Source organism: Chinchilla lanigera, unplaced genomic scaffold (genome assembly GCF_000276665.1).
Source record: "Chinchilla lanigera isolate Chin_1 unplaced genomic scaffold, ChiLan1.0 scaffold00019, whole genome shotgun sequence".
Classification (NCBI taxonomy): Eukaryota; Metazoa; Chordata; class Mammalia; order Rodentia; family Chinchillidae; genus Chinchilla; species Chinchilla lanigera.
The window spans coordinates 19,286,258-19,299,361 of NW_004955420.1; the positions used below are offsets into that span (position 1 = coordinate 19,286,258).

The 13,104-nt window shown below is 39.4% G+C and overlaps 1 protein-coding gene across 2 annotated transcripts in view; it reads right to left on the reverse strand.

Annotated features, from left to right (window-relative positions):
* Lpp (LIM domain containing preferred translocation partner in lipoma) overlaps window positions 1-13,104 on the reverse strand; it is a 619,705-nt gene that overhangs the window by 271,860 nt on the left and 334,741 nt on the right. Inside the window, exons 1-2 of one of the 2 annotated variants that reach the window (XM_005383243.2) lie at window positions 7,107-7,248; window positions 6,936-6,978 (exon numbers count right to left, since the gene is read on the reverse strand). The exons of the other annotated variant lie outside the window; for it this stretch is intronic. Coding sequence (XP_005383300.1) covers window positions 6,936-6,978; window positions 7,107-7,111 — 48 coding nt within the window. The 5' untranslated portion in view covers window positions 7,112-7,248. Of the gene's footprint in view, window positions 1-6,935; window positions 6,979-7,106; window positions 7,249-13,104 lie in introns of those variants that run through there. 2 annotated transcript variants of the gene reach the window in all.

Below are 13,104 nucleotides of genomic sequence, written 5' to 3' on the forward strand. Positions count from 1 at the left end.
AACCCATTTCTCAGCATCTTTCCATCAAGAAGTCCACACCATCAGCAACACTAACTTAATAAAAAGCCCGGAAATGGTGCTATAATTGGGTTGCCATTCTAACTAGTGGGTTTCCAGGGTAACCGTGCTCTTGCCACATATGAAATCCACCTAGCAGCACAAAGGCTTGGGAAGAACCAGCATCAAATGGGAGGTCAAGAATTTAGTCTGAAGAGGACTTTTCTGACAGCGTATTACTTACAGTGGACAGTACTCAAAATCTCAGACTTACTCTACACTAGCTCCATGATTTGAGGAAAAACATTTCACTTTGTTTGCTGGACCTTGTCTCTGGACATACATAAACAGAACATGGTGCCTGTCTCACTAGGTCATTCTGAGAATAAATCAGAGAATTAAAAACAGCAATTGGTCGATGTTAAACCCTGACTATATGTTAAAAAGAACGGTGAAGTCCAACGATGACAGAGTCTTGAAGGATAGGTATTCAGAGGCCTGGAAAACTAGAAAAATAAGCTTCCTTTTTTTTTTTTCCAAATTTATAACCTTGCAGGGAAAGCACCCTGCAAGCTTCTAAAAGGAGCCTAAAATGGTTTACAAAGCTATGTTGTCTTACGGTGGTGCTCTTGTTATTCCTGTCTCCATGGTCCTGATTTCTGGGAAAACTAAGCCTTGTCGGAGGCAATTCAGCAGGACTTAATTGAGGAGGGCCACAATTTTTCAGGCCACAAGTTAAGGCCGGGGAAAGGTCCTTCTTGTGCAGTGTGTGACATCTAACTGGAATGTCTCATGGCCATAATCACAGCAGACCCATTTAGCACGTTTCCCCTTGGGGGGAAAAGGATTCATCTGCCACGAAAGTAGCCACTATGAAAAAAAGGGGAATTTTCCTATGAATAAACAGGGAACAAGGGAAAAAAAAAAACTAAGCTTTTAAAAGGATTATTTGGCATTAGTGTGCAACTGCTACTAGGTGGCCTATGTTTTGTCATGGCTATTGCTATTAGAAAAGGTACCTGGAGTTGAAGAAATACCATCTACAGTTTTAAATGCTTCATACTGACCACAACCCACCCCCCTGCACCCCACACTGGCTGGGACGAAGGTGCCAAAGGAAAAGAGAACTAATATGTACCTGAGCTCATACTCGAAAAGCAACTTGCGGGCAACCAGCAGCAAAGCAGAGAACAAAATAAAGTTTGAGAGCAATCACATACACGCAAGGAAGAAAAAAAAAGTTTCTGCTGTCCTAAGATTAAATGCTGAGGCAGGAAGAGATACTATTCTTGAACCAAGTGAGAAAAGATGGTGAAGTGAGATATTAAAATGCAGCACACTGGAATAAGTTTGCCTCTATAAAAACTGTTATGTTCTGTATGTGATTTAAATTAATGCCTGTATTTGTGGGAGATAAAATTAAAATGAAGATAAACGTCGCCAGCATATAGCGTGTTCTCCGGAGCAATAAATAAGGCAGTGAAAGGTATTTTACATTTCAGTCACATCTATCCAAACAGGGAGTTCAAAGCACTTGAGGAACGTTTGTTAATTAAATGCTATAATAGATTTGTGAGGAACCCAGACGGTTATTATACGCGTCTGTCAAAAAGAGGCAGGGAGCGGAGTGACCCAGGGTCCCGCATATGCTGCGAGAGGAGACTTCAGGGGCTGAAGGCCGGGCTTTCTCTCCAGATCGGCTCTTCTTTTCCTGGCAGGAGGGCCTCGAGGGAAACCTCTCCTGAACCATCCCAAAGCAGAGCTCAGATGCTTCTCTTTATTAACTACCTCAACAACAGGCAAGACTGCAGTTTTAGCTGAGAAAACGAGCCGTAATTTTGATACACATTCAGAACAAATTTCTCCTTTCTGTTCCTACATTGCAAAAATGTCCCATGAAGGACTGAATCATTTAACCTCAAGGAGAAAATATGTCTAAAATATTTATTAGTGTCACCCTTCTCTCCCCCCAGCAGTAACTCTTCAATTCTGTCTTCTTCGTGTCTTTTCTAACCCTCCTGAGTGGAATGCTCTCAATTGATCACCAGCTTGCTTTTTTGTTAGTCCTGCATAGCGCAGACAGAAGGAACACAGCCCATGTTCAAAGCTTGGCTTGACCAAAAAAAAAAAAAGAGAGAGAGAGAGAGATTAACTTGCAAAACGAAATCAACAAGGCGTGTTTGCAAAGTCAAATTGTGTACTGATTATCAGTAATACTAGTCACTATACTCTTCCACTTTTATAGAGGTTAGACATTTTCCAAAATGTAAAGTTTAAGTCAAAATGAGGAGTATCCATGGATATACTGCCAGCCGCATTAACTGGGACTCTCTACTCAGATGCCAGGTAAGGCATTCCTGGCCAGGAGAGGCCCCTAGATTTTGGAGATGAGGCAACCTAGCAGTTACTTTTTCTCGAAGTCATTTTAGGCTGATCCAGACAGAATCATAGGAGGTATCAGACATCACCTAAACCGTTCTCTTGTTTCTCCACAACAGAATTCTCAAGTATATTTGTTTTTTCCTTTTACAGTTTTAAAAGATGCCTCACAGGGCATGGGAATTATAACAGAGTGGTAGAGCATTGCCTAACATACGCACAGGTTCAATCTCCAGGACTGGGTTCAATTCCCCAGTACTTAAAAAATATCACTACAATCTGTTAAGAGTTTGGATCATACATGAAGAAATCAGGTGCAAAGAACTTGCTCCACCTTATGCAGGTCAGTGTATCTCTTTAGGCCTTGTTTTCGCATTGGTATAATCAAGATCATAATAACATTTTCATGAGTAAAGGACACTGCAAATCACAGTACTGCCGGGTACACAGGAAGCACTCCATGACCGCTAACATTATGAGCATTATTGCAAACTGTGTGGTCCTCATGGAGGTTCTTCTCCTAGCATCTCCAAGCTCTGCTTTCCAGCATCCCTGTGGCTAGGGGGAGCCATGTGATGGTTAATGAACGCTGAGCAGATGCAACAAGTGTTGCCCAGGCCGTGGCAAATAATTCACAAGTGTTCCATCCCTCTGAGGTGGAAATCAGCAGTGTTTAAGATGATGCCTATTCCACTGAGTTCCAGAGACCCCTTGTACACGTATGATACCAAACATAAACTCTTACTCTAAGTACTTAGGATTGCAGAACATTCATAACTACAGCATTTCCGGGACTATGTCGGCTGATGATTCTGAAGTATTCTGACAGCTTCTACCTGGCTTACGACAAGCTTCCCTTCTGTCATTCAATTAAATCTACACAATTCAGAGAAAAGGGGAGAGTAGATGTACCTAGCAGGCATGAGTTTCTATGACACTGATGTAGTTGCTGAGTCAAGTTCTTCAGATTTTGGTGGATCTAAAATATTCTTTTAGTGCACTCAGATCGAAAGACCATAGGGTCTCTTAATGCTAAGAAACAACATTTATCAACATTGACCTCTATCCAGATATTAGTGAGAAGTCTAACACTTTCTGAGTACTTAATACAAGATCCTATCAAATCAAAGATGCCACAGATTATAAATGTACCATTAGCTATTATACCACTGGAAACACAAATTACTGCAATTCAAATTACACAGTACTTTTTAATTAAAATTGCTCTAATATCCTGTTGAAAGAAATGACCTAAAATTATTTATACAGTGTTCTTATTAAGTGATATATCACCCTTTTGCAGACATAAAAAGAAATATATTAAGTGAGACAATCTGGAACATTCCTACCATTCTTAAAGTTTCTCTCCATTTATTATTCAGCTCTGTGGGTCCATTTTCAATAGAAAATCATGAGTGCTCTCTACGTTTTCCCCACAGGCCTGCACTCTGAGCCCAAAAAACCAATGTCCAAATTGGGGCCTGTTATTGTCACCAGGATTTTCTTCCATGCCATCCATTGCAATTCTCAAAAGTCACCAAGTTTTATGAACACATACTGACAATGACAGGCACATCGTGACTGCCGCCTGACTCACAGTAATTAGTCAGAAATGTTAAATATGTGAAGAGATAAGGGTTCTAGAATTGCTGTAACGTAAATACATGAGGGGTACAATGTTTTACTGATCTTGTGATCTTCACAACTGCAGGAGGTAGGCACTGCATTCATATTATCAGTATTCCGGTGCCTGACGCATAGAAAGATTAAGATGCTCTCTGTGTGCTATGCAGCTAGCCAGTAGAGGATGGCACATTTCATCCAGGCAGTGGGACGTGAGTAACTGCCCTTAGCAACTATGCTGTAGGGCTTGCCATTAGAGCAATTAGTTTGACTTTTTTTGAGGCGGGGGGTGGGTTCCGGTACCAGGAATTGAACTCACAAACTTGCGCTTGCCAGGCAGGCGCTGTGCCACTGAGCTAAATCTTCGGCCCTTTAGTTTGCCTTTCTTTTCACTCCTTTTTCTTTCTTAGGGGATAGTGGGACACAGGAACTACAAACTCTAAGTAAAGTACTCAGTCTCTTAAGATTCAAAGTTCAGACATTGAGATGTTTATTTTGTTTAAAACAAATCAAAGAGAAATTGACCCCAATGGGGCTGGAGATGTAGCTCAGCGGCAAAGCGCCTGCCTGGCAAGCGCAAGGTCGTGAGTTCGGTTCCCGGTACAGGAGAAAAAAAACAAAAACAAAAAACAAAAAACAAAAAACAACAAAAACAAAGAAATTGACCCCAAATTACTGCTAACTTATTTTTGAAATATGCAAACAAGACAGCAGGTTTTGGTTTCTCTTTTTTGGTGATCCCAGAAAGCACTGGAAAAATCTGCGTATAGTCCTATTTTATGAAAATATTGGAGTATATGTACAATAAACACTGATCTGTAATATCGATGCCTACCAGTGTGTGACAGATCTTCAATCATATTCCTATTGCTTTGCTTTACATATTGGTTGCTATGTTTATGCATGAGTACTATCTTTGGAAAGGCAAAGAAATCACCACTATTAAACATCTGAAGGCCAAAGTGTGCTTGATTTTCATGGAGCATGAAATTAGACTTAATCTGTGCCCAGAGGGAAAAACCTAACTGAACAAGTACAGTGATTTTTTTAGCAGTTCTTTATCTCTTTTCCTTTTAAAAGGACAGTTAGCACAACTGAACAATCACTTACGAGGTACAATACAAAGCGTTGAGCATAGCTCTTTATTCACTTATCAAATGAGTATAATAATTTGCTATAATTCTCTCTCCTGATTATATACAGTAGCTCTTTCATTCTCTAAATAATATCTTATACTTTTTTTTTAAAGAGTTGGTTAAATTGCTTAGGAGGAGAATATTAGGCTCAGTTTCTTTGAAGGGTAATATAGTGGGAGTTACTGTATAATTATCTCTACCGGGCTTTCACCCACCATATAATGGCGTCTACTGTATCTATTGGTTTCCTGTTGAGATCTCCAGCTAATCCTACTAACTAGCACACAGGCAAATGAGGCAGGCGGGTTTTATTTTTAACTTGGGGCTGAGAATAAGAGAAAGAAATACTAGGGCTGATTGAATCTGTTGCATTTGCAATTTTTATTTTAAGGCGTTTCAGATATATGTGCTACCAAGTAGGTACAGATATTCCAGCACTGCAGTGTCCTCCCTGATACTCTTTACCAGAGACCAACTGTCCTTTAAGCCACTTCACAGCTCAGCTATTGTACACATGGCAAATTCGACTCCATTGTGAATGGGGAGTGGGTTTTATATTATTTTAAACTGATGTGGATTGTAAAAATGCCAAGCCTTCCAAGTGTTTCATGTATACTAAATCAAAAAGAAATCAGTCACTTTCAGCAGGAAGAAGTTGAACAAAAACCTTTCAACAAATATACAAGGATGTTAAGGGGTATTTTCTTCTCTAATGTTCAAAGTATAAATCAGGCATGGCGGTGTACACCTGAAATCTCAGAACTCAGGAGGCTGATGCAGGAGGATTGCTGAGAGTTCGATACCAGCCTGTTCTACACAGTGAGTTCAAGGCCAGCCTGAGCTACATAGTGAGACCCTGTCTAAAAAAAACAAAGCAGTATAATGTGTCTCTGCCACTCCTACAAGGTATATGGAGAACTCATGGTGGGTCTGGAAAAAACTCACTCATGTGCTTCTGATCAATGACAGACACAGTGTGTGGAACTTTTTTCCTCCTTGGCCCAAAATTAAAAATGGAGGAAACGATTTTCTTGTGGAAGTTACAAGCCAAAAGTTCAAACAAACTAGGTTATAGTCCTGAATAAGTGAGACTATCAGATTGCTCTTACTCAAAAACAAAGTAGCATGAGCTGAAGTCATCATTCCTTTTAAAACTGCCCCTAAAGGTAAGGCAGAGTTTTCTAAAGGTGGAGTGAGAATGGGAGACAGACAGGCACAACATTCTGCAGTCTATTAGGGTTAGATTGCAGGAATGATTGCATGATCCCATAAATACACCTCAAATCACTGAACTGTTTGAAAAACAGAGTACTGCTCAATCTCCCTCTCCACTACACACTTTTATGATTCTGCCTTGAATTGTTAATTTATATATTTAGGTTTCTGAGCCACACTGACTTGGCTCAAAGACCAGATCTGCTCAGTTACTGCCTCAGTCATTTCTACCTCTCTGGGCCTTAATTTCTCTACCCATAAAATGTTCAGAAACGAAAGCCTGCCTCTAGGGGTTATTGTGAGAATGGAATGAATTAACCTCTGGACGTGACATAGTAAGTTTTCAGTACATATTGGTTATCACTTTATATCTTGTAAATTATAATTTCTTAATATTAGAAATAATTTACGATGGCTGCAAATGGTTATATTGGGAGAAGTGCTCCTAACATCTTAATTGAATAAGCACTATCCTATGCGGTAAAGATCCATACTTATGGCTTTCACGAACACCCCAGGGCTTCTCCATTTCAAGTATATCTAGTTATCTTCCTAAAGCCATACTTCCAATCTCTTCCCACAAACCTTCAGCGTTCCCGTCCTCTTCAAGCCTACTTCCCTCAGACGCCTGCAGAACAAGGTGTACAATAGACACAAATCACTGCCTTGCCGTGCATCCATTGCACATTTCCCACCCCTCCATCCCTCCATTCCCGATGTATTCTTCCAGCTATATCCTTCCTCTAGCATACTTACTCCATTCTCCAAGTACTTTCAATCTCTTAGCCAGCTAAAGAAAATATTTTCACACATCTTACATCCCCATACATCTTACTCGTACAATTGCAGTCCCTAGTGCCTAGACTAATGTGGAATCCACTGTTACCTGTGTCTAACACCACATCCTCCACCTGCCTCAGCCTTCTTTATGACCTCACAGCCAGACACACCCATCTCTCCTAAAGCACACTTGGGCAGACTCTCTACCCTTCAGGGTCAGTAGTAACTGTACTTTCTGCTCTGTGCCACATCTGTTAATAAGGTTAAGCTACTATGCATTATCTGTGTCTCATGTCTGAAGCTTAGCATATATTGTCTTCTTGCAGGAAAATTCTCCCTGATTTTCTTTATGGCATCACATTTTGAGTCACTTACGCATTTCCCTAACTAACCTGTCTAGAGATGAACAACTCTTAGAAACCTTTCCAGTTCTCCCAAGACTAGTCATACTTTTTCCTTAAATACATTGCCAGAGTATCCTAGGATGGCCCTGAATATTTGTCTACAACACCACAGGGCAAGTTGTTAATGTATTCTTTGTGACATATCATGTTTTCTTAGAAATGTTGCCAGTCTCTGCATCCCTAGCACCCAGAATGACCATAGCACATAGCAGATGTTCGATAAATATTTAATTGAATGTATTGATCATTTGTTTTAAATAATTTGAGTTGGTAAACTAAAAGGCAAATGAATGAAATGTCAGAAAGTTAAAAGACAAGCTTTCAAACTGTTCTTTTCACTGTATTTAATCTCTCAGTTCCTAGGAAGAGGTCTTACATGCTTGCCATTCTGTTTGTGGAGCTAGGTATTTACCAAATGTTCAAATTTATACCTGCTGAGTAAAAATAACACTTTAATAAAAGTGTTACACAAAATTCTGAGCTACCTTGAATTATCTTCTACAGATTATCAATTTATATAAAGCTCTTCTGTGGGTAAATTGACATCGATATCACAAATCATAGAGCTAAAGATCACTTTATCAACCACATTTTATAAATAAGGAACTGACTCCAGTAAAGGATCATGCACATAAGATCCTCACACCATCTCTTCTTCACAATATCATTAATGAGCTCTAACACAGATCCTTCTCATTGTTAAGTCAGGTGTAGGATTGTGAATTCAAGCTATGTTAGCACCAAGTACTGGTGTTGAAAGCTCTCCTTGGACATAAATAGATCATGAGTTTTTTACACAGTCAGCTGAAGCAGGTGTTGATATACATAAAAAGAAGAGTAAATAAACTCCTGGCTTCATATGAGTCATTATTTGATGGGCTATCTGAAGAAAAAATTGGTATTTCTAAACAGCTGATGTCAGCAGAAGCAATACTGTAGAACTTGAGAAGTAGAAAAAAAATCACTGATGATTTATTTTATGGAATAATTCTGTAGAGTATAAAGAGTTGCCTCTGAAGGATTAGTAGTATTAAAAATTTCCATGTGGAATATTTTAAACTTTTAAAAACTCTCCAAAATGGGCACCTAGGAATAGGTATGTGACTCAACCAAGCATTACTCGCACTGCACGACACTGGAAATCTAGAGGGAAATCATTTTGTCTCCTTGTCCTTTAGTGTACTCATCAGGAAGGGAGAATACAACAGTCTATGTGCTGACACTTTTCTCTTGAACGCATGGATTTTTCTAAAGCACCTAAAATACGTATAAGCTGTGATAAAGAACACCAAAATCTTTTACTTCCGAGACAAAATCCAGAGTCTCTTATCTGAATTCAAAAGTCACAGCTGTCATTGTATCTAACTAAGGACTGCAGTATCTATTCCCTCAGCTCGCCCTGGATTGTTCCAGTTCTTTTAAAGACTCAAGCGGGTTGCTACAGTGCGCACACAGTTCTGCGACTGCACGTTCTCAGCTTGATACAGAGACGCCATTTCTGAGGTGAAATCCTCAGAGAAGTCTCGCATCACCTTCTCAGCAAACAAGCCAGGCCCTTCCATCTGCACTTTTTTCCTGTTTTACTGTACATGTCTGTTTGCTGCCTCACCGTTTAGGTCTTTACACTTTCTTAACTTCCGGCTCCCGTAAGGTTAGTAGATAAAGAACCTCATGTTCCTGAGTTACTATGTTATTCCTGATATCCAGAGCTCAAGTAACACAGCGGGACTCAGGCAGAAGTCTGAGAAATGAAGAAAAAAGGAAGTCACTTGAGTTCATGATGTAGATCTTTCAGTTGTGCAATCTGCAGCAAAGCTTCCAGGCTCTATTTTCTCAAAAGACCAGGAATCACAAGCAAAATTACCTCAGAGTGAAGAAGTCAATGAGATTGGGGCAGATGTATTCCAGACTACAAACACGGTATTCACACAATGATGGGAACTGCAGCACTTTGTCAGGCCTACTATGCGACAGGGTCTAGTCTGAGAAGTTGACACATGCTGTGATGTCTTTGATTATGAGACATTTCATCTTTCTTTTTTTATCACTAAAAAAGAAACAAGTGGGGCCAATTTATCTACATCACATGGTTACTTATATCAATTATAGAATCCATTTTAGTCTCAAAAAATTGAAATGAAAGATACTTCATAGTACAGAAATAATATAGTATTATACATTTAATACTCATGTGTGTGTGTGTGTGTGTGTGTGTCCTGAAGCTGTAATTTTTATTTGTATTAGAACATGTATGCGTACAGTACATAATGATTACAGTCATCCTAGGGAGTTGGGATGTATGTGAAACACACTGATATATTCTTATATTCTTAACTCTGTCTCTCTCTTATGAGGTAGGTACTTAACACTACTCCTATGGGTGTCTCTTGCCCCCTACAGGGTAGGTCCTGTTCCCATCCCCATTTTAAAGATGTGGAAATCGAGGCATCATGAGGTTAACTTGTTCAAGGTTATATAGTAAGCTTTAAGGATGATGAAAACAGTGTAACCAGGACTTATAAAGTTTTACAGCTTCAATAGTCAGAAGCCCATAAAGTACTAAGAGTTAGGTTTACATTTCTAAATGATACAATTCAAGCAGGAAATTTTCCTCATTGAACTGTATGGTGCTCTGAGTTCTAACCAAAAAAAGAAAAAGAATTTCAAACAATGAACTTCAAGTTTTATAATTTGCATCCTCTTTGCATTTCTGTAACTCAGTTTGTACCAGGTCAATATGCACTCATTTGGATCTTGCTTTTAAGTTTCTTTAATCCTTTCCATTTATCTGTTTTCTGTTCTCATAAAGATAGTGTAAGCTCATCTGCAGATGATGATATATTTGTTTTTAGGTCTCCTTTCTTCCCTTCTGTATCTTCTAAACCTTGCTCTGAGCATACGGGCATTAAATAAATGCTGCTGACTAATCACATTCCCAGCAGAGTATTTGAAAAGACACAACTCGTGTATATTACTGTCAGTTTTTCAAATATGATTAGTGGCAATCTTGGCATAATCTATGTAGTGAGAGAACATGATTTCTTGGCCTGAGTTTGGGGGTTAGGCAGGCAAAAGAGAGCCCAAAAGCAGCACATACAACACATTAAGATATGTGACTATATGATGTGAACAAGACTTCATCAATCATCATTCTATAAAGAATTTAAACTCCTCTTAAGAGGGATTTTTAAATGAAATAGAAATTATTTGGTGATGTTACATGAAACAGACAGTGAAGCTAATATGAAAATGATTCAGACTGAAAAGATAGCACAGTCCTCACTTCAGAAAAAAAGGATTATTTATGTACGAATTCATCTCTCACTCAGATAATTTATTCACAGAGTCTACTTCACACATAAGAAAGTGTAGATATGTGACATTCTCAATCACCTGGGAAATTTTAGCATACTTACTAGGAAAAGCAATCAAGGGGTAAGCCCTTTTATATTGTCTTGTAATCATACACAGGAAGGTTGAAAAGAAACGTAATTGTATAATTTTCTAATTTTTCCTCATCAAAGACATTAGCTAGCTGAGAAGTTATTGAGAATATAAAATTAAAGCTTGTTAATCCATATTTGTATCAAATGAAAATTCCTATTGATTCCACTAAAAATCTTCCTTTCTCACACACAGGTTATGAAGTAAAAGTGCTTCCCCAAATCCCTTTGTTTCCAAGCCCAGGGGCATCATGGGAAAATCCGTCATCCACACCACCTCTTTGTCGAAGAGGGAGAGATTCCACACGTCCTGGGAAATAGCTTGGTCCATATCTACAAAAGCCTAAAAGTTTCTGATAAAGTTCCTTTGGAATTCATCAACTATAGAGTGCTTTTTTCATTATTTTAATCCCAAACAGGATTTATTCTACTGGTTCTTTAAATTCCTTTACCACAGTAAGAACTGCAGGGAGGCAGTCCTGGCCACCAAGTGAAGAACAAAGCAATAGTCATTTCCCTTAGCCCAAAGCTAAAGGCAGAAGAAATGCAATGCGCTTTTGTTAGTCTCGAGGCTGAGATTTTGGTTCCAGTTTGTTTGATTCCTCTATTTCTCACTGGCTTCTGAACAAGAACAGAGAAGAGAGTTACTATTTTTGTGTCCTTTAAGGTCACAACAATTAAAACTCACTTGAACTTGTTCCCCTGATTTTTTTCCACACAGCTTTTGTGCTAACCTTTAACTTGCAGTCACTTGCAGCATCTTTTTTTGTTTCCTGTGTAGCTTTGAGGTTGCACAGATTCTTTAGAAAGCCAAGAAATACTATCATCAGAGTTCAAACTAGGTATCAGAACTACACCATAAACTTTTCATGTACCCAATTACCCTGTGCCTCAAAGGAGTCCACCCAAATTCTTTCCCTTATCTCCAGCGCACCCCGATCCACACATTACATCCCTCTCTACTTTTGAGAAGACTGAGACTGTGAATCCTAATTCTTTCCCTAAGTCAGTCTTTTCCCAATAGCCTACCCCTGCTTCTGCGGCTGTATTCTCCTTTTCTCAGGAACACAGGAAGAGATGCCTAAGTACCACGCTAAGCAAATCCTGCCCATCCTAGTCTTGGTTCCACATGTCCTTCTTGGCATTCACTAGATCTTCTGCGGCCCCCATGGCCTAAGGCCTTTTTCTTTACCATGATTCACTTCTTCTTGGGAGCAAAACCATGGACACTTCACTTTGCACGTCCTCTCTTTTTAAATGGTCATTTTCTTTGTGTACAAAAAATATCTTGACAAGATGGAATGCCCGAAACGTAGAGATTAAGAAGTCAACTGACAGAAGGTTCCACTGTCACTTAGAATAATGCCAGAAACAGAACCGAGGTCTTCAGAAGGAATTGTGAGCCTACTGACAAATGCCGCATCTTCAAAATTGCCTACTTAGAAGAATTTTTTTAAAAACTCACTTCGGTAGAGGAGTGTATAAAAGGTTGAATCTCTCCCACACCCACAGATCTATTTAAGCAAAGAGCCTCAGAAAGTTGTTTGTTTGTTTTAATAAATACATCACCACAGCTGGTAACAGGTAATTCTCAACTCTGGCCACAACTAACTGGATTGAGATTGAACCCAAACCAGACCAGATATCCATGAACTGTGTTGAAGGACGAACTCCCTGCCAATTTGTATTGGAGAAGAACCAGCTAAAATAAAGGTCGTACTGCTCAGGGCATTTGAGTGCAATGCAGGGGGAAAGAACGGTGGTGTCAGAGAAGAGGTGAAGAAATGGAGCCAGAGAGGGGTATGAAGAAGGCCTGCAGTAGCAGCGGACATAAATAATGAACATCCTGTGTCCAGAAGAATAAAGAGAATCACCAAAAGGGGCAACAGGAGTAAACAGGAAGAAAAAGGGGGAGAGGCTACGTCCTTATCCAATGGAGACCCCTGCACAGGGAATCACTAGGTGTTCATAGGATTTCTAGCTGGAAGACAAACTTAGCTACCGTTGTGTCTTTAAGGAAATTTCAAGTCTTCAGGAGGCTAGGTTTTTGCACTTCTTTTTTTTCCCCCCTTTGTTTACTTACCATAAACTCTCAACCTCCAAAGTCATCTGAGGCAGCTTTAAGCA